The following is a 26,084-nucleotide window of genomic DNA, read 5'->3' on the forward strand; positions in this document are numbered from 1 at the left end:
GGGTTTCTCCGTGTTGGTCAGGCTGGTCTCGAACTCCCAACCTCAAGTGATCTGCCCGCCTTGGCCTCCCAAAGTGCTGGGATTACAGGTGTGGGCCACTGCGCCTGGCAGAGGGGTGAACTTCTAAGGGAGGGTGTGGGTATGAATACCCAAATGGATGCTGCCAGGGGAATTTGAATTTGGGAGCCACCAGCTGATTGTACACACTGCTGGGACTTTGTCCATTATCTGACAGCCTGTGCGTGTGTCACTGTAACCTGATAATCCTATGGGAAAGTTTAATTATGCTGAAGCCAAAGGAAATCAACTCCGGCTCATCGTGTCTGGGGCTTTGACTCTGTGCCAGATGATCCCACAGACTAGTTCCAGGAAGGATTCTGTCAGGATAATCTGTGATCCAATAAACTAATTGATTACGGTACAAATGACAGAATGTTTGTAAAGACTGAGTCATTTTTGCAAACCAAAGGTTTTACTACATCTGTGGACTTTAACGGGTTGTACGCAGCAGCAACATTTGTAGCAAGAGAAATGAAAAAGAACCAACTGATCACTGTAATAGCAAGACTGGAAGCAACACAAACATCCATCAGTAGGACACACAATAGCAGCACGATGATGCTATAAAAGAACGAAGAGGCCAGGCGCGGTGGCTCAAGCCTGTAATCCCAGCACTTTGGGAGGCCGAGACAGGTGGATCACGAGGTCAGGAGTTCGAGACCATCCTGGCGAACACGGTGAAACCCCGTCTCTACTAAAAAATACAAAAAACTAGCCGGGCGAGGTGGCGGGCGCCTGTAGTCCCAGCTACTCGGGAGGCTGAGGCAGGAGAATGGCATAAAAACCCGGGAGGCGGAGCTTGCAGTGAGCTGAGATCCGGCCACTGCACTCCACCCTGGGCGACACAGCGAGACTCCGTCTCAAAAAAAAAAAAGAATGAAGGAATATTCCTTTTTCTTTTTTATTTTTGAGACGGACTCTCACTCTGTCACCCAGGCTGGAGGGCAGTGGTGCCATCTCGGCTCACTGCAACCTCTGGCTCCCAGGTTCAAGGGATTCTCCTGCCTCATCCTCCTGAGTAGCTGGGATTACAGGTGCCCGCCACCACGCCCGGCTAATTTTTTAAAAAATTAGAAGAGACAGGATTTAGAAAAATTTAGAAGAGACAGGATTTCACCACGTTGGCCAGGCTGGTCTCGAACTCCTGACCTCAGTTGATCCACCCACCTCGGCCTCCCAAAGTGCTGGGATTTCAGGTGTGAGCCACTGCACCTGGCCTCGAATGGAATAATATTCTATCTCTTGCTATAGAGTGACCTTATAATGCAGATGGCTAAAACTTAAGCAGAAAGTTCCAGGTGGAAGTGTCAGATGACAGAGTTTTAGGTTGTCAGAGAGGATGGAAATGGAAAGGAGAGTTCCCAAAGGAGGAAGCCATGGCGGTGGGACCCAAATTCTGTTTAACTACCCTGTTCGTTGGTGGATCCCTGAATGACGCATGTTTGTGGGCCTAGTGTGTCAGAGGTTTCAGCTCCCACTGTGGATGAGACAAAGTTTGGAGTTTACGTGTAGTCCAGTGAGAGGGACTTGATAAACACATCAGGCTTCCTACTGAAACCACAGAAGGGTCACTCTAGAGATCTACCTGAACAAAGCATAAAACTGGGCTGCACGAGGTTCAGGCGATCAGTCAGTAATGTAATTGACTGCTAGAGCAAAATTAACACTCTTCAGAGGATGATAACAAAATCTAGTGTCTCTACGAGGTATTATTCATAATATTAGTCTACAATAAGAAATAGACATGCAAAGAAACAGAGAAATGTGACCCATGGCCATGGAAAATCATCCATCAGACACCTGGACACATGCCAGCTCAGATGCCAAAATGAGCAAACAAAGACTTTAACATAGCAATTGCAAGTACGTCCAAATACCTAAACAAAAAAGGTGTCAGTAAATAGTAGACAGATGGGAGTCTCCAGAGAGAAATCTATGAATAAGAGTCAAGTGGAAATTTTAGAATTTTAAAATATAATATCCTAAATTAAAAAAACTTCATGGATCAGCTTACAGCAGTTTGGAGTCAGCAGAAGAGTCAGGGAAATCAAGGACAGATCAATAGAAATTACCCAATTTGAAGGGCAAAGAAAAAAAAGATTATAAAAAGCCACAAAGCCGCAGTCACCTGAAAGATAGCAAACTTTCTAACATACAGGTCATTAGTGAGAAAGAATGGTGCTTATAACACATAATGGCTGAAAATTTTGCAAATTTGCCAAAAACGCAAATTCACAGTTCACGGAAGCTCAGTGAACATGAAGAAGAATAAATAGGAAGAAAATGAGACTGTAGCACATCACAGTCCAACTGCTGAAGATAAAGGAAAGAAATCAACAGCTTGAAAACAGCCAGAGGCCTGGGCGCGGTGGCTCACGCCTATAATCCTAGCACTTTGGGAGGCCGAGGCGGGTGGATCACCTGAGGTCAAGAGTTCGAGACCAGCCTGGCCAACAAGGTGATACCTTGTCTCTACTAAAAATTAGTCAGGCATGGTGGCAGGCACCTACAATCCCAGCTACTTGGGAGGCTGAGGCAGGAGAATCAGGAGGCGGAGGCTGCAGTGAGCTGAGATCGCACCACTGCACTCCAGCCTGGGCAACAGAGCAAAAGCTCCATCTCCAAAACAAAACAAAACAAAACAAAGCAAAGCAAAAACCAAAGAAAGCAGCCAGAGAAAAAAGACACACTTCATACAGGGGAATAATGATCAAATTAAGCTGACTTCTCATCAGAAACAATGGAGGCCAGAAAGAAAGTGAGCGAATATCTTTAAGCTTCTTAAAGAAAACAAAGAAACTGTGAATGCAGAATTCTACACCCTGAAAACCCATCCTTCAAAATGAAGGCAAAATAAAAGCATGTTCCCTGCCCAGGCACGGTGGCTCACGCCTGAAATCCCAGCACTTTGGGAGGCCAAGGCGGGTGGATCACCTGAGGTCAGGAGTTCAAGACAAGCCTGGCCAACACGGTGAAACCCCGTCTCTACCAAAAATACAAAAAGTAGCCGGCATGGTGGTGGGTGCCTGCAATCCCAGCTACTTGGGAGGCTGAGGCGGGAGAATTGCTTGAACCCAGGAGACAGAGGTTGCAGTGAGCTGATTGCGTACTCCAGCCTGGGCGACAGAGCAAGACTCTGTTTTTTTTTTTTTTTTAAAAAGGCATGTTCCAATGAGCAAAAGCTGAGAGAATTAGTTACTAGCAGATACACACTGCAAGAAACATTAAAAGAAAAAAGAAATGCTTTAGAGTGAAAGGATATAATACAAGTTGGAAGTTGAGAAGAAATAAAAACCTCGGAAATGGCAAATATATAGGCAACTATTAACAAACTATCTTGAAGTTTATTTTCATAATTTCTTCAGAAAACAACTAGCCGTTTAAATAAGAAATTATAGGCCAGGCACGGTGGCTCAAGCCTGTAATTCCAGCACGTTGGGAGGCTGAGGCGGGTAGGTCACTTGAGGTCAGGAGTTTGAGATCAGCCTGGCCAAGATGATGAAACCCCGTCTCTACTAAAAATACAAAAAATTAGCCGGGCGACGTGGCGCGCATCTCTAATCCCAGCTACTTGGGAGGCTGAGGCAGGAGAATTGCTGGAACCCAGGAGGTTGGAGGTTGCAGTGAACTGAGATCGCACTACTACACTCCAGCCTGGGCAACAGAGTGAGACTCTTTCTCAAAAAAAAAAAAAAAAAAAAAAAAAAAATTATAATATTGTATTATGGGGCTTAAAATGTATGCAGATATAAAACATATGACACAATAGCTCAAAGGTGGTGGGAGAGGCGAGTAAGTAGACTTTGATAGTTGCAGTGTCCTTATTTTTTACCTGAGGTGGTACAGTGTTAATTCTAAATGGATTGTGAAAAGTTCAGGATGATTAAAAATGGGCAAAAGATCTGAACGGACACCTCAAAGAAGACATGTAGATGGCAAACAAGCATATGAGAAGATCTCATCATGATATGTCACTAGGGAATTGCAAATTAAAACAAGAAGAAGATACTGCAATACACCTATCAAGAGTGGTGAAAATCCAAGACACTGAAACACAAAAGCTGGGAGGATGTGGAGGAGCAGGAACACTCGTTCATTGCTGCTGGGGGTGCAAAATGGCCCAGTCACTTTGGAAGACTGTTTGGCAGCTTCTTACAAAACTAAACATGCTCTTACCAAAAGATCTAGCAATTGTGCTTCTTGGTGTTTATCCAAATGTGTTAAAATCTTATGTGCGCACAAAAACTTGCGCAAGAATACTTATGGCAGCTTTATTCACAATTGCCCAAACCTGAAGCAACCAAGATGCTCTTCAATAGGTGAAGAGCAAATACACTGTGATACACACAGACCATGGAATAGCCTTCAATGCTAAGATGCCAGGAAAAGGCATAAAAGAATCTTAAAGACATATTAGTAAGTGAAAGAAAACCTGAAAAGGCTGTATTCTGTATGATTCCAACTATATGACATTCTGGAAAAGGCCGAACTATGGAGACAGTAAAAAGATCTGGGGCTTGCGGTGGGGAGGGATGAATAGTTGGAGCACAGGAGGTTTTGAAGGCAGTGAACCTATTCTGTCTGACACTGGGATGGGAGACATGGGTCATCATATATTTGTCCAAACACAGGGAATGTACAACCCTGACAGTGAACTCTGAGGTGGACTATAGACTTTGGCTGATAAGGATATGTCAATGTTGGTTCACTGATTGTAACCAATGTACAATCTTTTTCTTTTTTTTTGGAGACAGAGTCTCTCTCTGTCACCCAGGATGGAGTGCAATGGTGCAATCTTGGCTCACTGCAACCTCCACCTTCCGGATTCAAGCGATTTCCCTGCCAAGTAGCTGGCATTACAGGTGTGTGCCATGACGCCTGGCTAATTTTTGTGTTTTTAGTAGAGACCAGGTTTCGCCATGTTGGCCAGACTGGTCTTGAACTCCTGACCTCAAGTGATCTGCCCGCTTTGGCCTCCCAAAGTGCTGTGATTACAGGCGTGAGCCACTGTGCCCGGCCGTAACCAATGTACAATCTGACGCAGGACGTTGACGGTGGCAGAGGCTGAATGTCTGTGTGTGGGGTGAACATGTGGGAGCTCTGCACTTTTCACTCAATTTTGCTGTGAATCTAAAAAACAAAGTCTATCAATTATTAAAAAAAAAAAAAAAAGTAAAGATGGATATTGTAATACTTACAACAGCCAAGTAAAAATAATGCAAAAAGAGACAGCTAAAGAGTCAGTAGAAGGAATAAAATGGAAAACGAAAATTTACTCAGTTCACCCAGGAGAAGGCAGAAAAGGAGGCACAGAGAAACAAAACCCAAGATCAAGGAACAGCAGATAGCAACATGGTAGCGCTCACCCCAACCATATCAACAAATACGTGGGTGCGCTCACTGCCTGGGTGCAATACACCATGTAACACACCTGCATGTGACACATTTAGATCTGACTGTAAAATAAAAGTTGGAATTTAAAAAAAAGTTTTAAAAAATTTACAAAAAGTACATACATTTCCCATGGTCAAGATGATGTTTTGAAATACACACACTGTAGAATGGCTAAATCAAGCCAATTAACATACATGTTACGCCACATAGTTATTTTTTTGTGGTGATAATGCAAAATGTACTCTCAGTGATTTTCAAGAATAAAATACATTGTTATTAACTATTAAAAAGACAAAAAAACACAACTACATTAAGAGTAAAGGGACATAGGAAAAAATAATACCCAAATTATATAAAATCTTTCAGAAAATAGAGAAGAAAGTAAACTTCCCAACGTGTTTTATGAGGCCACTATAGGCCCAATATCAAAACATGACAAAGACATTCCAAGAAAAAAAGTTACAAACCAGTGTCCCACTTAAGCATAGGCAGCCACATCCTTAATGAATTGTTAGGAAATCAAATCTAGCGATACATAAAAAGCGGTTGGGTGCTGTGGCTCATGCCTGTAATCCCAGCACTTTGGGAGGCCAAGGCGGGTGGATCACTTGAGGTCAGGAGTTCGAGACCAGCCTGACCAACATGGTGAAACCCTGTCTCTACTAAAAATACAAAAATTAGCCAGTGTGGTGGCAGGCAACTATAATCCCAGCTACTCGGGAGGCTGAGGCAGGAGAATCACTTGAAGGTGGGAGGCAGAGGTTGCAGTGAGCCAAGATCGTGCCACTGCACTCCAGCCTGGGCGACAGAGCGAGACTCCATCTCAAAACAAAAACAAAACCAAATCAATACATAAAAAGCAAACACATCAAGGAGAGGGCCTGCATAGCCTTTGTTACATTTATTCCCAAGTATTTTCCTAGAAATATTTCCTGGAAATACAAGTGAGTTTACCCCAGGAAATTTTCTAGGAATATTTCCTGAAAATATAAGTGCATTTACCCTAAGAAAGCTAAGTGGCTTTAACATTTGAAAATCAATCAGTATTATTCATTATCTTAACAGAATAAAGGAGAAAAACACCATATATATGATCATTCCATAGGTGCAAAAAGAGCATGGAACAAAATCCAATACCTCTTTATGAGACAAACCACTAGCAAACAAGGAATAAGAGGACGCTTCCTCAACCCACCTCACTAGATGCAGAGAGAACATTTGATAAAAGTGAGCAAAGAATTTTGTCAAAGAACATTAGACAAAAAACTCTCAGAAAACTAAGAGTATTCGGGGACTTCCAACCTGATGAAAGGCATCTACAAAAAAATCTGTGGCTAACATCGTACGTAATGGTGAGAGACTGAAGGCATCTCCCCTAAGATTGGGAACAAGGCGAGGATGTCTGTTCTCTCTTTTGTTTAACTGTATTGCAGTTTCAACCAGTACAACAAGACAAGTAAAAGAAATAAAAGCCAAAAATTGGAATGCAATAATTAAAACAGTCATTATTCTTGGACGGTATGACTGTCTCTGTGGACAATCATAGGAACCTATAAAACAACAACTAGAACTAACCAATGAACTAAGCAAATTCACAGGATCCAATGTCAACATCCAAAAATCGATTGTATTTTTATAAACTAGCAGCAAACAATTGGAAATTTAATAAAATCCTATTCACAATAAAACCAGAAAATAGAAAACACTTTGGAGTAAAGTTAACCAAACACACACAGGACCTTTATCCTGAAAGTCATAACCTTTTGAGAAGTTAAATGAGACCTAAATAAGCGGAGGGATGTATCACGTTCGTGGGTTGGAAGACTCAGTACGGTTAAGACACTACCCGCCCCAAAGTATATATTAAATAAAATGGTAATCAAAGTCATAGAAGGCTTCTTTTTTGAAATTGATAAGTTGATTCTAAAATTTGTAGGGAAAAGAAAAGAACCTATACAGTCAAAACGACTGAAGAGGAAGAACAAATGGAGAACTTAGAGTACCTGATTCCAGGGCACAGTAACGTAGCCCAGTGTGGTATTGGTGTGAGGATAGACAAATAGATCAGTGAAGCAGAACAGAGTTCAGCGAGAGGCCCAAACATAGAGACCATTAACTGTCAACAAAGGAGCCATGGATTCAGCGGGAAAAGGAAAGTCTTCTCAACAAGTGGTGCAGTAACAGCTGCGTGTCAGCGTGGGGAAGAAAACGAAGGGCAGTCTCCACTTCACAACACACACAACATTAATTTGAAATGAATGACAGATTAAAACATAACATCTCAACAATGACTGGGTTGTTAAAAATTTTCCTTAAATTAAAAAAAAAAAAAAAAAACCATAACGGCTATAACTCTAAATCTTCTAAAAATGTATCTCTATGACCTTGGGATAAAAAAAAAATTTTTTTTAGGGCTGGGCATGGTGGCTTACGCCTGTAATCCTAGCACTTTGGGACGCCGAGGCGGGTCGGCCACCTGAGGTCGGGAGTTCGAGACCAGCCTGGCCAACATGGTGAAAACCCCATTTCTACTAAAAATACAAAAAAAATTAGCCAGGTGTGGTGGCGGACACCTGTAATCCTAGTTACTCGGGAGCCTGAGGCAGGAGGATCACTTGAACCTGGGAGGTGGAGGTTGCAGTGAGCTTATCATGCCACTGCACTCCAGCCTGGGCGACAAGAAATCTTGTCTCAAAAACAAACAAACAAAAACACAAAAAACAGAAAAGTTATTAGAGAAGACACAAGAAGTACTAACTACAACAGAAAAACTTGTTACACTGGATGGAATTCATCAAATTAAAAACCTCTGCTCATCAAATGACCTCATTAAGAAAACGAAAAAGGCAAGTCACAAACTGGGAAAAATATTTGCCATATATATCTGACAAATGAACTACATCCTAGCTTATGTAGAGTTTCCTACAAACCAGTGTTAAAAATAATACGAGCCAGCTTAAAAAATGAGCAAAATCCTTTTTATACATATTTTTTTTGAGATGGAGCTTTTGCTCTGTCGCCCAGGCTGGAGTGCAATGGCGTGATCTTGGCTTACTGTAACATCCACCTCCTGGGTTCAAGCGATTCTCCTGCCTCAGCCTCTTGAGTAGCTGGGATTACAGGCACCCACCACCACGCCCAGCTAATTTTTGTATTTTTAGTAGAAAGGAAGTTTCACCATGTCGGTCAGGCTGGTCTCGAACTCTTGACCTCAGGTAATCCACCTACCTTGGCCTTCCAAAGAGCTAGGATTACAGGCGTGAGCCACTGGACCTGGTCTGAGCAAAATACTTTTGAACAGACACTTCACAAAATATGACATTCAAATAGCCAATAAGCCATAGCAACATGTTCAACATCATTAAGTTACTTGGAAATGCACATTAAAACTATAAGAAGATAGGATTGCTCTTACACCTACTCAAATGTCTAAAATGTAAGCAGAAAATGTTTACTGTTGCAGGGATGTGGAACAGCTGGGTCACTCAGACGCTGCTGGTGGGAATGTGGAATGGTATAACCATTTGGTAAAACAGCCTGGCAGTTTCTTTTTTTTTTTTTTTGAGATGGAGTCTCGTTTTGTTGCCCAGACTGGAGAGCAGTGGTACAACCTCTGCTCACTGCAACCTCCTCCTCCCAGGTTCAAGAGATTCTCCTGCCTCAGCCTCCTGAGTAGCTGGGACTACAGGCACATGCCACCACGCCCTGCTAATTTTTTGTAGAGACCAGGTTTTACCATGTTGGCCAGGCTGGTCTCGAACTCCTGACCTCAAGTGAGCCTCACACTCCAGCCTGGGCAACAGGCGTGAGACCCCGTCTCAAAAAACAAACACACACACACACACAAACAAACAAACAAAAATGATGTTGAGTGAAAGAGTCCAGACATCAAAGAGCCCGTGCTGTGTGATTCCAACTCCGTGCAACTCAAAAACAGGCAGAGCACTCCACAGTGGGGACTGCCTTGAAGTGGGTACAGCGGCATTTTTCTAGGGTGATGGAAATGTCCTCTGTCTTGATTGTGGTGGTGGTTACGTGCACGTGCACTTTAAAAAATTTAATTTAAGTTCTGGGATACATGTGCAGGACATGCAGGGATGTCACACAGGTAAACGTGTGTCATGGTGGTTTGCTGCACCTGTCAACCCATCACCTAGGTATTAAGCCCAGCATGCCCTAGCTATTTATCCTGATACTCTCCCTCCTCCAACCCTCCCGACAGGCCCCAGTGTGTTATTCCCCTCCCTATGTCCATGTGTTCTCGTTGTCCAGCTCCCATTTATAAGTGAGAACATGCAGTGTTTGACTTTCTGTTCCTGTGTTAGTTTGCTGAAGATAATGGCTTCCAGCTCTATCCATGTCACTGCAAAGGACATGATCTCGTTCCTTTTTATGGCTGCATAGTATTCCATGGTGTATATGTATCACATTTTCTTTATCCAGTCTATCATTGATGGGCATTTGGACTGATACCTTGTCTTTGCTATTGTGAATAGTGCTACAATGAACATACACGTAGATGTATCTTTATAATAGAATGATTTATATTCCTTTGGGTATACATATAAATGTCATTGCTGGGTCAAACGGTATTTCTGGTTTGGGTGGTGATTCCTCAAAGATCTAACACATGCACTTCTATCAAAACTCATCAAACTGTGGCCAGGCGCAGTGGCTCACGCCTATAATCCCAGCACTTTGGGAGGCGGAGGCAGGTGGATCACCTGAGGTCAGGAGTTCAAGATCAGCCTGGTCAACATGGCAAAACCTTGTCTCTACTAAAAATACAAAAAATTAGCTGGGTGTGGTGGCATGCGCCTGTAATCTTAGCTACTTGGGAGGCTGAGGCAGGAGAACTGCTTAAACCCAGGAGGCATAGGTTGCAGTGAGCCAAGATCATGCCACTGCACTCCAGCCTGGGTAACGACAGTGAAACTCTGTCTCAAAAACAAAAACAACAAAAAACAAAACAAAACTCATCAAACTGCCCCCACAGGATCTGTGCATTTCAGGGCAGTCAGGCAGGACACAGCCATGGGCAGGTATGGGTTGGCCTGGTTCTCACAAACGCACTAGCAGCAGGGAGGGCAGTCTTGAGGTCTGTGCAGCAGTGTTCGACGGTCATCATCTCCATTTTACTCCAATCTGCCGTCAGGACACTTGCATTCTGAAGGCTTCTGTATTACTGTTTGCGATCAATATCTCTGACAGTGGCATGCTAAGGGCTGCTGTCTTTGTTGGCTAGGCTACTCTAAGGGGAGTCCGTCTGAACACACAATTCCAGAAATGGTTATTTTTCATTTATACACTGCAGTCATTTTTTTTTTTTTTTCTTTTGAGATGGAGTCTCGCTCTGTTGCCCAGGCTGGCATGCGGTGGCACAATCTTGGCTCACTGCAAGCTCCGCCTCCTGGGTTCACGCCATTCTCCTGCCTCAGCCTCCCGAGTAGCTGGGACTACAGGCGCTGCCACCACGCCCGGCTAATTTTTCATATTTTTTAATAGAGACAGGTTTCACCGTGTTAGCCAGGATGGTCTCCATCTCCTGACCTTGTGATCTGCCCACCTTGGCCTCCCAAAGTGCTGGGATTGCAGGTGTGAGCCACCGCGCCTGGCCCACTGCAGCCTTTTTGTTTCAAAAAGAATGGAAGTAAGGATGACGGCGGCTATGCTTATAAGGCCTTCTAGAGTGAAACTGCACTGAAATAGACAATATTATCAAGGAGTGTTATTTCTCGCGAGCAAGGTGTCTGTGCTCAGACTTCCAGCATTAACTTGGCTTCCAGGGCAGACACAGCCAGTCCTCTGTGTTTTGTTTTAGACTTTAGGAAGCATTCCTGTTCTATTAAAATTCAGCAATTCCAGAGAGACCTAACTTTAGTCACTCAAAAATGCCCTCTAAGTCATTTTCAATGATAGCAACCATTTACTGAGCACTTACCAAGTGGCAGGCACTGTGTTCAACATTTTGCATAAATTACTTCATTTATCCTCCCAAGAACCAGGCAAGGTATGCATTAGAATTCCTGTTTTGCAAGGGAAATGGAAGTTCAGTGGGGTTAAGTGGCTCTCCTAAGGTTATTTCATCCAAATGACAAATGAGTATGCCAGGGGGCCTGACTCCTCTTGGAGTGTAAGGTTCTTAGTTTGAGATCCTCAAAAGACCACTGGAGACAAGGAGTTGGGGGCTAGTGGCGCATTTGAAGGCCAGCCCAGGAAGCCCTGGGAGGGAGTGGGGGATTGAGGCGTGGGGGGAAGAGAGCTCCCAGAGGGTGAGCTGATGCGCAGGTGACTCCCTGCTCTGAGCTCCCTTTGAGCAGCTGCATTGATGACGTCAGATTCGCAGTCCCACTATGGAGCAAGGAAGCTGGGCACCCGTCCTCCAGCTCCCTCTCACTGGGGAGGACTGACCTCGGGGCGGGCCCTCCCCACCACTTCCTGGTGTGCCCCACACAGAGGAGGTCCCCAGGCAGGGGGACTCAGGGGTTGGAGGAGGCACCCATTAGTGGGTAAGGGACCTGCTATCCAGCCTACAGGGACCTCCTGGACAGGCCAGTCTGGCGCACCCACAGCATCCAGTACCCTCTGCTGTGAACTTTCAGCACTTCACTTCTCTCAGGCCCTCCCCTTCAAGACAGCTAGACTTTTAAAAAGATTTTAACATTTCATTTACTCCAATATACTTCAAAATACCTAATTGCACCATGTATCTTTCACACAAAAATTTGCACACAAATATTTGCAGCAGCATCATTCACAATAGCCTTTGTGGAAACAGCCCAAATGTCCATCAGCTGATGAATGGATCAACCGAACGTGATGCAGCTACGGGACGCAGCCACGCGACGCAGCCATGCAACGCAGTCACGCAACGGAACGTCATCCAGCCATAAAGGAATGAAGAGCTGTCACGAGCTGCAACACAGGGAGCCTGGAACATAGTGTGTGAAGTGGAAGAATCCAGGCTGGAAAGGCCACCGATTCTGTCATGTGAAAGGTCCAGATTGCACAGGACAGAGAGCAGGGCCTGCCAGGGGCTGGGGGGTCAGGGGGATGGAAAGGGACTGCTAACAGGTACAGGGTTTCTTTTTGGGTTGATGGAAATGTTCTGGAATTAAATAGTGGTGATGGTTGCACAACAAAATGAAGACACTAAAAAGGACTGAGGTTGTACACTTTTTTTTGTTGAGATGGAGTCTCGCTGTGTCACCCAGGCTAGAGTGCAGTGGTGTGATCTCGGCTTGCTGCAAGTTCTACCTCCCAGGTTCGAGCGATTCTCCTGCCTCAGCCTCCCAAGTAGCTAGGATTACAGATGTGCACCACCACATCTAGCTAATTTTTGTATTTTTAGTAGGGATGGGGTTTCACCATATTGGCCAGTCTTGTCTCAAACTCCTGGCCTCAGGTGATCCTCCCGCCTCGGCCTCCCAGAGTGCTGGGATTACAGGTGTGAGCCACTGTGCCTGGCTGAGGTTGTACACTTTAAAATGGTGGGCTTTATGTTATATCAATGACATCTCAACCAGGAAATATGAAATCAATACAAACGTGACTGAGATTTTTATATTCTTTTTTATACTAAGCCTTCAGAATTTGGTGTGTGCTTTACAGTTACGGTGTGTCTGCGTCTGGACTGTGGCTGGACTTTAAATGCATTTGGTCACCTCCTGGGGGAACTCTCACGCGGGGGCAGCTCCGGGGTTCCATGGCTGCCCCCAAAACCTCTTCACATGCGCGTTGTGGGGCACAGCCAGGCAGCCTGCCCACCCTACCAGCACCGGCCTCCTCTGGCTTGCAGAAGCTCAAGCACGTACTCTGCGGATGCTCCTCCTTATGGCTCCCTTTTATTGTCCTTCTATGGAAACAGCAACACCAATAAAGCTGCTGGGAAGTGGAAGCCTCTAAGTCACTCTTGGTCTCTGGCCAGGGAGGTAGAATGTGGTGTGGGTCTCCACAGGGTCAGATTCAGAGGCTGGACAGGGTGTGTGTGACTAGAGACAGGTCCTGGGTCCTAGGGCAGGCAGGAATGTGGAGGCGAACAAGCAGAACCAGACCCCTACAGCAGTGTCTAATTGAAGACACTATCATTACTTGGGTTAAGCGTGACAGTACGGCTCAACTGCTGTTGCACCTAAGAATATTGTGAGAGCCCCTGGCTCTCCTACAGGACTTGGGCGGTGGGGGGTTGTCCTGGCCTGTGACTGTGCAGCACGCTTTCCCTAACGCTCTGGTCAAAAAGACACAATCCCCTTGAAACGGTCCTGAGATCACACGGACCCTTTGTGGCTCCTAGGATCCGAGTTCCAGGAGGGCTGCAGAGGGCACCAATCTCTCAGCCACTGGGCGCCTGCTCAGCCCAAGGCCAGCAGCATTTGCCAGAGTCCTCTAGGGAGGAGCAGCTCTAGCCTTAGGACAGCCGGTTCCAACTCCCATTCACCTCTTTCCCTTAATGAGCCCAACTCCATCTCCCACTGGTCCTGGATGGGCCCCCAAGTGACACAGAAATCCCTCTTTCCTCTGCTCCCAGCGATACTCTTCTAACTCTGAACACAGCCACCTCGCCCGTCTTCACTGGCCTGCACGAGCCCTGCTGCATCCAACCCACACCTGGCCGGCCTTTGCCTCTTCTTGCCTCCAGGGCTTCATGGCTTTGACCCCTCTGCTCCTGATGGCATCTAGGCACCAGCATCCTTCTCCCACAGATGGGTTCTGTCTCCGTCCGGATCAGGCCTGGCCCCTCCTGCTGGCGCTCACTCACTCCCTGCTGGCCTCACCAAGCCCCAGACTTCAACACCATCCATTGGGAGCTGACAGCCAAGAGGCTGCCTGCCCTGACTCTGCCTGCCCCTCGTGCACCTGATGTCTGACGAGCAGGCCAAGCCCACCCGCAGCAACCCCCTCCCTGGGCCATGGCGCTCAATGCTCAGGTCAAAGAAGCCCTGGATGGGTGTCTGTATATCCCGCTTCCACTTAGGAAAAAGCTGGTCTCTGCTTTTAGAACATGCTGGAACCTGCACTCCTCATTGCCTCCATGACCCCCACCCTGGCTTGGGCCTCCGTCTCCTCCCAAAAAACCAGCCTCCTCTCGGATTTCTCTGCCTCCACCTTTGCTACCACTTCCCTTTCCTGATCTTGACCCAGCGCCCTGAGCAAGATTTAAAACACAAATGTGATGGTGTCACTCCTCCGCTGAAAGCCTTCTAATAGCTGCCCACGCCACTCAGCATAAAAGCCAGCATCCTTGCAACGACCTTCAAGGCCCTGACGCTTTCATTCTCATCTCCAAACATTTGCACTCTAAACAGCCAGAGTGGAATTTGGTGATCAGCCAGGAGTTTGGGGGAGACCCCAAAGGGATCATGTTTTAGCAGGACTGAGTTATCCCCGGGGTAAGAGACCTCTTGAGCCATTCTGGCAAAACTTAAAGGTGGGACTCAAAGTCATCAAACTGATGTGCAAGTGACTTAACTGCTGGCCAAGGCAGAGCTCAACACGCTAACTGGGAGAAACAAAACCAGATGATGAACCAGCATGCACTCCTGTGATGAGCATTCCATCCAAATCTACTAGATTCATGAGAATTAGAAAAATATGACCCATACCCAGGAGAAAAATCAATCAACAGAGACAGACAGATACGGCAGAGAGCAGGAAACTAGCAGACAATGGCATGAAACAATTATCATGAGGTATAAGCGTTTACAGGAAATATAAACATAATGAGGCATAAATGGGACATCTGAAAATGGGAGATACGAAAAAGGAGGAAAACAAATTCCTAGGGATGAAGAACGCAATATATGAAATGAAAATTTCACTGAACGAGATTCACAGCAGACTAGACACTGCAGGAGGGAAGACCAATGCAATTGAAGACGCCACAGAAAAGTCTAAGAAAAACAAAGCAAACAGAAAAAACGGTCTGGAAAGAAAGAAACAGAGTGTGAGTGAGTCAGGGGATGCTCTCAGGCTGTCTATTATTCAGGTAATTAGGATCCCAGGGGAAACGGGGGAGAGGGAGAGGGAGAGAGAGCGAGAGAGCAGAAAAAATTCCAAATTTCATGAAAAATATGATCCCAAAGTTCCAAGAGGATCAATGAATACCAAGCAGGTTAAACCAAAAGAAAACCACGCCAAGTCCATCATAATCAAATTCCTGCAAACCGGTGATAAAGAAAACACCTTAAGCAACCAGAGGGAAAAAGACACACTGCACGCAGAGGAACAAAGGTAAAGCATCACAGACTCCTCACTGGGGCTACACCAGCTAAAATACAACGAGACGACATATCCACGGTGCTGGAACACTGCGAAAGTAAAATTCTCTATGGCAAGAAAATGCCCTTTCAAAATGAAGATGAAATAACAACACTGTCAGTCGGGCATGGTGGCTCATCCCTGTAATCCCAGGAAGTGAGGATTACTTGAGTTTAGGAGTTTGAGACCAGCCTGGGCAACATCGTGAGAACTTGTCCCTACAAAAGCTTAAAAAATTAGCCAGGCATGGTGGTGTGTGCCTGTAGTCCCAGCTACTTGTGAGGCTGAGAAGGGAGGACTGCTTCAGCCTGGGAGGTCAAGGCTGTCATGAGTTATGACTGCACCACTGCACTCCAGCCTGGGCAACAGAGACAGCTCCTATCTCTCTCTCTCTTTGAAAAAAAAAAAAAAAAAAAAAAGCAAAACAACAAAGAAAAACTTTTTCAGACAAAAGCAGAAGGACTTTGTTGTCAGAAAACCAGCACTCTAAGAAAATCATCTATAGAATCATAGGAAATCTACAAAAAGGTACTAGACCTAATAAATGAGTTTAGCAAGGTCTCATACAAAGGCCAATTCCTATAAACTAAAAACTACTGGAAATTGAAATGAAAAAAAAATCCATTTATAATACCATTAAATACATGAAATAGTGATGTATTTATCAATATATATTTAAGTACTTCATATTAACAATGGTAACACATTATTGAGAAACATTAAAGGAAACCCAAATAAATGGATAGACCATATTTATGAATCAGAAGACTCAACATTCTTAAGATATTAATTCTTCCCACATTTTTCTGTATATTTAATGCAATTTCAGTCAAAATCCTAGCAGACTTTTTTTTTGGTAGCAATTCATAGACTGATTCTAAAATTTATTTGAAAGTAAAAGCAATAACATTTTTGAAAAAGAAAAAAGAAACCAGAGATAATTTAGAGTACCTGATTTCAAGACCTACTATTTATCTACAGTAGTCAAGATGGTGTGCTTTTGTTTTAAGACATGTAAATTTACACAACAGTATCTGGAGTCCAGAAAAAGACTCACACATATATGGCCCATTGATTTTCCACAAAGGTGTCATGGTAATTCAGTGGGAGAAAAGATCGTCTTTTCACCAAGTGGTGCTGGAGCAAATGATTATCTGTGTAGAGTAAATGAACCTCGGTTTTTTCTCCTCTGCTTGGATGAGCTGGACTTAGTGACTTGCTTCCAAAGAAGAGCAGGGAAGGAGACCAACGGTGACTCTGCAGTGCAGAAGCCAGTGGTCCCACCTGGCTGTCATTCGCCCCACATATTCCTTCCAAACCCCACCACACCCAGGCTGGTCGTGAGAGAAACGTCAGACAAACCCAGACTGGGGAGCACTCTACAGACTCTTCCCTCCACTCTTAGGGACGATGGTTAAGTATATGTTTAACTGCATAAAAAAGTTGACAAGGTTATAGGTGTCTTAGGTATTTAGCCAAGCGAAATAAAATATATAAAAATAGATGTTTCCACCATTACTTGTACTTTAATGCTCACAGCAGCCTTATTCATAAAAGCCCTGAGACTGGAAACAACCCAAATGTCCATCCACAGTGAACAGAAGACGCCCTGTGGTACAGCCCACACCATGGGACACCAATGTCCATCCACAGAGAATGGAAGACGCCCTGTGGTACAGCCCACACCATGGGACACCAATGTCCATCCACAGTGAACGGAAGACGCCCTGTGGTACAGCCCACACCATGGGACACCAATGTCCCTCCACAGAGAATGGAAGATGCCCTGTGGTACAGCCCACACCATGGGACACCAATGTCCATCCACAGTGAACGGAAGACGCCCTGTGGTACAGCCCACACCATGGGACACCAATGTCCCTCCACAGAGAATGGAAGACACCCTGTGGTACAGCCCACACCATGGGACACCAATGTCCATCCACAGAGAATGGAAGACACCCTGTGGTACAGCCCACACCATGGGACACCAATGTCCATCCACAGAGAATGGAAGACGCCCTGTGGTACTGCCCACGCCATGGGACACCAATGTCTATCCACAGTGAACAGAAGACGCCCTGTGGTACTGCCCACGCCATGGGACACCAATGTCTATCCACAGTGAACAGAAGACGCCCTGTGGTACTGCCCACGCCATGGGACACCAATGTCCCTCCACAGAGAATGGAAGGCGCCCTGTGGTACAGCCCACACCATGGGATACCACTTAGCAATACAAAGCAATGAATTGTCTCTACACACAGCACACGGGTGGGTCTCAAAAACGTGTCAAGTCAAAAAAGAGTACATGTACCATGTAATTTCTTTTACATGAAACTCTCAAAAGGACAAATCTCATGGATGATGTCAGAAAGCAGGTCGGTTGTGGACTGAGACACACTGGGAGGGGCATGAGAGAGCTTTTCTAGGTGGTGCAAATGTCTTGATTTGGGTAATGATTACGAGGGTGACACACTTTTCAAAACTCATCAAAATAGACACTTAAATGGCATTTCATGATGTATAAATTATACATAAATAAACGTTATAAAAATCAAATGGAAAATGGATTCTAGGTTGGGTACAGTGGCTCACGACTGTAATCCTGCACTTTGGGAGGCTGAGGCGGGTGGATCACCTGAGGTCAGGAGTTCGAGACCAGCCTGGCCAACATGACAAACCTCTGTTTTAACCTCTATTAAAAATACAAAAAAATTACCCAGGCTTGGTGGCGCATGCCTGTAATCCCAGCTACTTGGGAGGGTGAGGCAAGAGACTCACTTGAACTTGGGAGGCAGAGGTTGCAGTGAGCCGAGATCGCGCCACTGCACTTCAGCCCTGGGCGACAGGGCCAGATTCTGTCCCCCACCCAAAAAAAAAAAAAAAAAAAGAAAAGAAAGAAAGAAAAGAAAAAGGATTCTAACACAGCAGCCCAAGTGACTATATGAGGCACCCCAAGGCATCCCAGGGGCCACAGATGCCTGCCTTGGCAACTCACAGTGGAAAGGCGAGGACAGGTGCTAGGCCAGGAAGACCAGAGTGGATGCCGCCCTGCATCTGCAAAGTCCTTAGGATGGCCTCTGGCCAAGGGGCAGGAAAAGACAGTGCAGCCAATGGAACCGGCATAGACCAGGAACAGGCAGTGGCCAAGAGGAGTAAGAAAAAATCCATGCAAGGGAGGCTAATCCCAGGGAGATGCTATTCTGCCTGGGGTTAGAAAGGCAGAGCCCTTACAGTAATACAAGGTCTCAGATTCTGTAATAGTGTCAGCTTCAAATGCAGATTCAAATGCTTAACTAACATATAGTTGAATGCTTCAAAGGTTTAACTAATATACATTTCAAATGCTTAGATTCAAATGCTTAACTAGTATATATTTTATCACCAGGGCAAGCTCAAGATTTCTTTTTCCTTCTTTTAGTTTAAAAAATGACAGCAGGGCCTTACCAGAGAGTTGCTTGATGGCCACAGGTCTCACTTTGTAGGGAGTGCTGCAAAAGAGAAGACAGTGCCGCTGTGAGACGCTGCAAGGCGCTCGCTATACGTCTGGCAGGAGAGATAAGCACTCGACGTGATTAGAATTCAGTGGATTAGGTAGTTTTTTTATTTTTTTATTTTTTAAATTAGCTCCTTTGACTGTTCTCAGCTTCCTTACTCAGATGAGTTTCAAGTATATCATTTAAATGATCAACTTCCTCTATAATGTTCATGTTTGGTCAATTAAATAAATGTCATGGGTACGAATGCCGATCACAGGTGCTGTATCGAGTTGGAAACGGCAGACTCTGGCAGCTGCCTGGACCCATTCCAGCACCTGGCGGATGCAGGTGGCCTCCCTCTCTTTTGCCCTATTGAACTGATGGCGACCGTATCCCCCAAGTGACCAAGAGAGGATGGTGACAGTGATGACGTCGAAAATGCACTGGGATCTCCGTGATGCCACCCCCCATAATCATGAGGCCCAGTGTGACGGGGAGAGAATACTGGCTGTGCATACGACAGCCAAAACGTTTCTATCGCTGACACATGACGGCCTCTGGCCAAGGGGCAGGAAAAGACAGTGCAACCAATGGAACGGGTATAGACCAGGAACAGGCAGTGGCCAAGAGCAGTAAGAAAAAATCCACACAAGGGAGGCTGACCCCAGGGAGATGCTATTCCTTGACCCAGCAGTTTAGCAACATTTGGAAACCTGGAAAGAGAAGTGCTACAAGGACACAGGCTGGCAGACATCACAGGTGTTGCTGGTGGGGTGTGGGTTGCCACACCTTGGGGAAAACTGTGTGGCAACACCGGTTAAAATCCTTTGTCTCAGCAGATGAATTTAGGGAGGGATGTATCAGAATGAAACATCAGCACACAGGGAGACAGTCACATGTCATGTGTTCATGTCTTTGACTTGCTCATTCATTTGTTCACTTGCTGTACCCATTTCTTCCCGAGTGTCCACTGTGGTCAGGGGCAGGGGGGTTGAAAGAGCGTGCTCCACTGTGCGGTCTGGATGGTTCAGTCTGTGCATCTCTCCACAGGCAGGATAACACATTAGTGGCCCTATGGTGCCAGGGTCTGAATATTGAGGTACCACCATCCCACATATAATGAAGCCCTCATCCCCAATGGGTAAGATTAGGAGGTGGGGCCTTGGGAGGTGATTGGGTTTGGAGGAGTTCCTGAGGGTGAGGCCCACGGGATGGGATTGGTGTCCTTACAAGGGGCGAAGGCACCAGAGTTGTCTCTTGCTCTGCCTCATGAGGGCACAGCCAGAAGGCAGCTGTCCGCAAGCCAGGAAGAGAGGCCTCCCCAGGAACAGAACCTGCCACACCCTCATCTCGGACTTCAGCCTCCACACTCTGAGAAGTCAATGTCTAGCTGTTTAAGTTCAGACAGACTGAGATACTGGGGTGTCAGGTAGCTGTTAAGAAGATGAAGACAAGTGTGCAAGTATTCACCTGTGGGACGCCTGTGACTCCTTACTAGGTAAAAACAAGTTACAGAGTGATATATAGAGAATGAGCTCATTTCTGGAAGAAGAAAGCACAGTGAATATGGAGGGGTATACACGCCAAGCCGTTAATAGTGACTAATTGGGGGTAATACATGTGGTTTGATGGTTACAGGTAACGTGGAAAATCTTTACAATTTTAAACACCAATCATGTGCAAAAATAAAACCTGTGTGGCACTGACCTCCCTGCGCTTTGGGCTCTTTGTCTGTAGGTTGGTGAGGCTGAGGTTCCCGGGAAAGCCGGGCACTGTGGACTTGCCAGCTGAGCCCAAGTGCTGGGGACTAGAGGGCCCTCTGTCCCCTCGACTCTCGCCTCACCCTATGAATGACCCCGCTCACACAGAACGTCAAGTGAGCCCACACCCTCTCGTCTCCCACCGTGTGCCTGCTTGGGCTCACGAGAGGCCCTGCCTCGAAAGGCCTTTTAGTGGCGGGTCATTTGGCACTGGAGGGCTCATTTCTCCCCAGAGACTCGGTTATCACAGGCACTGGGCTTGAAGCGTGGCCCTAAGTGCAGAGCAGAGTCCTCCAAGCTCCGCAGGTGGAGACGGCACTCGGTCGTCATTGGGACTGGGGCCTCTCTAGCCTCCGATGCCTGTGCTTAGCTGGGCAAGTCCACGGTGCCTGGCTTTCCCAGGAACCTCAGCCTCACCGCCTTACAGACCCAGAGCCCAAGGCGTAAAGACGCCAGGTGCTTTGCTGATGGCCTCAGTGTGGCCAGTGAGGACCCGTGCCAGGGCTGCCTAGGAAGGGCCTGGACTGGGAGGACAGAGTGGAGGGTGGGCAGCAGAGAAGCCGGGTGTGCTGGGCTCCTCTCAGATCCTCCTTCCTTCCTCTTCTCAGTGTCTCTGCAGCTCCTGCCATGAGAGCAGCCATCGAGATGGTGCAGTGGGTGGAGGGGAAGCCAGAACTTGCGTGGGCAGCAGGAAGGGGCTTTCCCATCGCTCCTGCCATCCCTGGCTCCCCACTCCTCCCCGTTTCTTCTCCCGCGCCTCCTCTGAGGGCAGCAAGGACTCTTCTCCTCCTTCCCCTGCCCCTTGTCCCTAGAAAATTAGTGCTGGAGGTGGGGGGCGGGTAGTGACACCAGGAGCAGAGAAGGGTTTCAGGAGGTGGGGCAGGGGCTGGAGGGAGAACAGCATGGATCCCACACAGTGCCGGTGGGTACAGAGCCCAAGAGGCATGTCCAGCAACTTCTCCCACGCAAGAGACTCAGAGGAAGGTGCCCTGGGGACCTGACACAAAGACAGGCTTACCAAGACACTCTCCCTCGTGCAGGGGCACTGGGCCTGCTCATCCCCCCAAATGGAGCCCAGCCCCCTTCAAGCCCATTCAACCTATTCAGAGGTCAGCCTCTCCGAGGAGTCTGGTGAGCTGAGGGGAGGAGCGATCACAGCCACAATAGAGGGAAAAGCGGATGGACAGGGAGCCTCTGTGAATGCTCCAGGGGGCTGCAGAAACCTTCTGGCCCTTGGGCCCAAGATCCTTGGGTTGCATTTCTGGGCCACTCCAGATCAGTCTTGGCTCCCAGCTGCTGAATCCTTCGGTTTCTCAGGACCCGTTATGTTGCTCCCATGAATGAGTCAACTCTTGGCTCAGTCTCAGTGGAGCGGAATCTTCATCATGCTCTTCAACAACAAATTAACACAGGAAGCACCTCCTCTTTGGAAAGAATAAGCTTGCCTCGGGCTTCTACTGTATTTGTCTGTTTCTAACTGCCTGGGCTCTAAGACCTCTTTTAAAACCCATTTAATAGGAGGAGGAGGAGGCGTGGAGCCATTCTGGAATATAGAAAGCTTTTCTCTAAGCCAGAATGGCCAAGAATACTGGCCTTACACGCAGGGAGCTCATCCGGTGGAGAGTCACCCGCGGCACAACTTGGCTGAAACCGGGAACAAAAGGAGCAATGGTGCGTGTGGCATGGCACCGTCCTCTGGCCCTCTCCCCTCTGTATGTGTCTCATCACACACCCCACTTTCACTCACGCTTCTGAGACGTCTGATTTTCTCCTTCCACTGCATCTTGAAGCAGTAGTGACCGGGGAATGGAAGGGGTGTAGGGTTGTCAGGAAGCAAGGTCCATGTTAGCTGGACGCCAGGATCTCCAGAATGTTCCCAGATTGGAAAGGAAAATGACACCAGATGGCTCAGGGTCCCTCCAAGGAGGAATGCTGGAGCCTTATTTGATCACGGTTGGGCTATGACTTTTTATATTTGTTGGTCGTCAGGTTGTTTAGTCATCAATTATCTTTCTTGCCAGCTCTAAAAGGGAGTGGAAGGCAATCAGCCTATTTTCCATATTTTCCATGATGTAAATGTGTTCCAGGTTATTTCAAATGCCGGCCTGAGCATGCTCCAGATTGCACCATACGACCAGCAGCATAGGAAGGGTTAGGCAGCTGCCAGTGAGCATGCTCCAGATTGCACCAAACGACCAGGAGCATAGGAAGGGTTAGGCAGCTGCCAGTGGATCCCCAGCCATAGGAGGGGCCTTTGGATTCGGGGCGGGGATAGGAAGACTGACAGTGTGCAGAGGGGGAATGTGCTTGGAGGTTTGCAGAAGGGGAGTGGCCGCTGGGCTGGGGTGGGCACTCCTGCAGCTCAGCAGATTGGAGACAAGTACATTATGGTGAATTGGGGCCAGACATCCCAATGCAGGGGGCTGGACAGTGTCCTGCGGCCAACAGGCCACTAGAGAACTCCATGTCGTGAGTGATGGGACGAAAGTGTGTTTGGAGCCTATTTTTCTGGAAGGTAGCAGGACTCACGAGAGAGATGACAGTGAGGGGTAACAGGAGGCAGAAACTGGGGAGCCCATCCGTGAGATGCGGTCCACACCAGGAGCTGGCCACCAAAATCTAAAGGATGGCGTTAAGGCAAGAAGTATTTTGAAAGAATAATCCAATGCCACAATTCATTTGGTTTGGAATGAGGAGCAGAGAAGGAGCTAGAGTTTTAAGTTCTAAGAGGCCGGGCAACCGGCATTATCCCTTCTGATCAGGATGGAGGTGGTCTGTCAAGAGCCCTTGGAATTTGGAGATTTCATGAAATGCCCACCCTGTGGCTGTGAAACTGGGAGGAATCCAAGCAAACTAGATGCAACCAGCCGCCTGCAGGAATCCAAGCAAGTTAGATGCAACCAGCCGCCTGCAGGAATCCAAGCATGCTAGATGCAACCAGCTGCCTGCAGGAATCCAAGCATGCTAGATGCAACCAGCTGCCTGCAGGAGAGCCTCCTCAAAAGACATGGTTCCTGGGCCTAAGGTTGGGGGGACAGTGGGGTGACCAAGTCTACATCAGGTCACTGCAGGTGTCTTCAGAAGTGGAGGAAGTTAAAGAGAGACACAACCTAACCAACCAACTAACCAACAACTGCTGACGTAGCTTCTGAGCTGGAGGGAGAGGGCTGCTGTCTGCTAGGAAGAAACAGAGTTTAGCCAGCATGTTTCAGCAAGGGAAGGCCCTGGGTCTGGTAGACATAAGTTCCTGGTCACCAGAGAGCTGGGTCAAGAGTGGTTTCTTAGGTTTTCCAGACCTTACATAAGCGGTTAGTTCCCAGACTGTGTGCTGGAATCACTTGCAGACCTTTTAAAAAAAATCTCTTAAAAATCTGGACTTAATTGGAGGGGTCTGGGCATCATCTGGTACCTTTTTAAAGATTCCTGGGAGGGCCGGGCGTGGTGGCTCAGGCCTGTAATCCCAGCACTTTGGGAGGCTGAGGTGGGCAGATCACCTGAGGTCGGGAGTTCAAGACCAGCCTGACCAACATGGAGAAACCATGTCTCTACTAAAAATACAAAATTAGCCAGGTGTGGTGGCGCATGCCTGTAATCCCAGCTACTCAGGAGGCTGAGGCAGGAGAATCCCTGGAGGTTGCGGTGAGCCAAGTTCGTGTCATTGCACTGCAGCCTGGGCAACAAGAACAAAACTCTCAAAAAAAAAAAAAAAAAAAAAAAAAAAAAAAAAAAGGATTCCTGGGTGGTTGCAGTCTGCAGCCAGGGTGGAAAGCCACTCTTTAGTTGAACTAGTTTACAGGGACTGGTCCGAATAAGAGCAGGCATGTGTGCTTAGGACGCCTGAAAGCACAAATGTACGGGCATGCGTCTTGCTATCAGGCATTCTCTGCAGGAGCTCAGGCACCTGTGTGGAAACCGGGGCAGTGAATTTCCAGGCCCCGTGGGTCACCGTGCAAGGTGGGGCTCTGAGCAGCCACCTGCCCAGCCTTCCCATGGCCCCCTTTCCACGCAACACCATAGTCACAGCACGAAAGTCAGCAAAGGATGCTGGCTCCCTCCTGGACATGTGGTGAGGGGATGGCTGCAACATGCTGCGGGGGGGCGGGAGAGAAATGCTGAGCATTCCCGAGGCCTCACAGGGTGGCTCTGGTGCAGAAAGAGTGCAAGGAGCAAGGAGTTCGGGCCCTGAAGCACATCTCTGAGGACGGCCGCTTGTTACCAGGCACCGAGTGGAAGAGAGGAAGAGCGGAGAAGCCAAGGAAGAGGCAGGGCCAAAAAAGAAAAGGCTGGTAACGTCACCTGCCGGAGAGGGAAGAGGGAAGGAAGCAGGAGAGAAAAGCCTTTGGGGTCAGAGAGCATCAGTGGCGTGTCCCGGGCCAGCCTCGTCCTCACTGGGAACCTGCAGAAAGATTCTCGGGGCCTACGTCTGTCATGAACCAGAGACCGAGGGGAGCTCTGTGCTCCACCAAGCCCCCTGGGGATTCCGAAGCAGCTGTCTGAGAACTACTAGGTTGGAAGATTGGGGGAGGGTGAGGGGACAGCGACAGCTACAGAGCACAGGGGAGACCTCACACACCAGGAGCTGTGCCTCAGCACCGCTGACGTCCTGGGCCACATGTGTCATTGCTGTGGGCCTGCCCTGCGCGCTATAGGATTCTGAGTGGCATCCCGGGTCTCCACCCATCAGATGCGAGTAGCAGCCCCTTACCCCTGGTGACATCCAGAAATGTCTCCAGACGTTGCCCTGCATCCCCGGAAACAAAGCTGCTCCGGGCAGTGCAGAGGGAGAGGTATGCACGAGCTGGACTGGTTCACTCCATCCCCCACTCAGTCCATCCTGCACCCAGCACGCCCCGCCTCATCTAGGGGCTGGAAATCCCGCAGAGAGCAAGGCGAAATTTCCTTCCTGCGAGAGACCATTCAGCGGGGCCAGCAGCAGTGAGAACCTCAAACAAGTCAGTGAGGTCACTTCAGACTGAGGCACACACTGAGGGGAGGAAGCCAGCAATGTGCTGATGGTGATGGGGCTGGTGACTGTGGGTGGTCAGAGTGATGGGTCTGCGTGAATCTGGATGCTCATGGTGATGGGGCTGGTGACTCTGGATGGTGACACTGATGGGTCTGGGTGACTCTG

At 47.4% G+C, this 26,084-nt stretch overlaps 2 protein-coding genes across 4 annotated transcripts in view; both read right to left on the bottom strand.

Moving 5' to 3' along the window:
* Window positions 1-26,084, bottom strand: part of NDUFV3 (NADH:ubiquinone oxidoreductase subunit V3) — a 379,957-nt gene that overhangs the window by 165,775 nt on the left and 188,098 nt on the right. The gene's annotated exons all lie outside the window — the stretch shown is intronic.
* Window positions 1-26,084, bottom strand: part of PDE9A (phosphodiesterase 9A) — a 117,317-nt gene that overhangs the window by 53,276 nt on the left and 37,957 nt on the right. For both annotated transcript variants that reach the window (XM_050784436.1, XM_050784437.1), the window contains exon 4: window positions 19,162-19,205. In XM_050784436.1, coding sequence (XP_050640393.1) covers window positions 19,162-19,205 — 44 coding nt within the window. The remainder of the gene's footprint in view (window positions 1-19,161; window positions 19,206-26,084) is intronic.

The sequence above is a fragment of the Macaca thibetana genome, chromosome 3 (genome assembly GCF_024542745.1).
Source record: "Macaca thibetana thibetana isolate TM-01 chromosome 3, ASM2454274v1, whole genome shotgun sequence".
Taxonomy (NCBI): Eukaryota; Metazoa; Chordata; class Mammalia; order Primates; family Cercopithecidae; genus Macaca; species Macaca thibetana.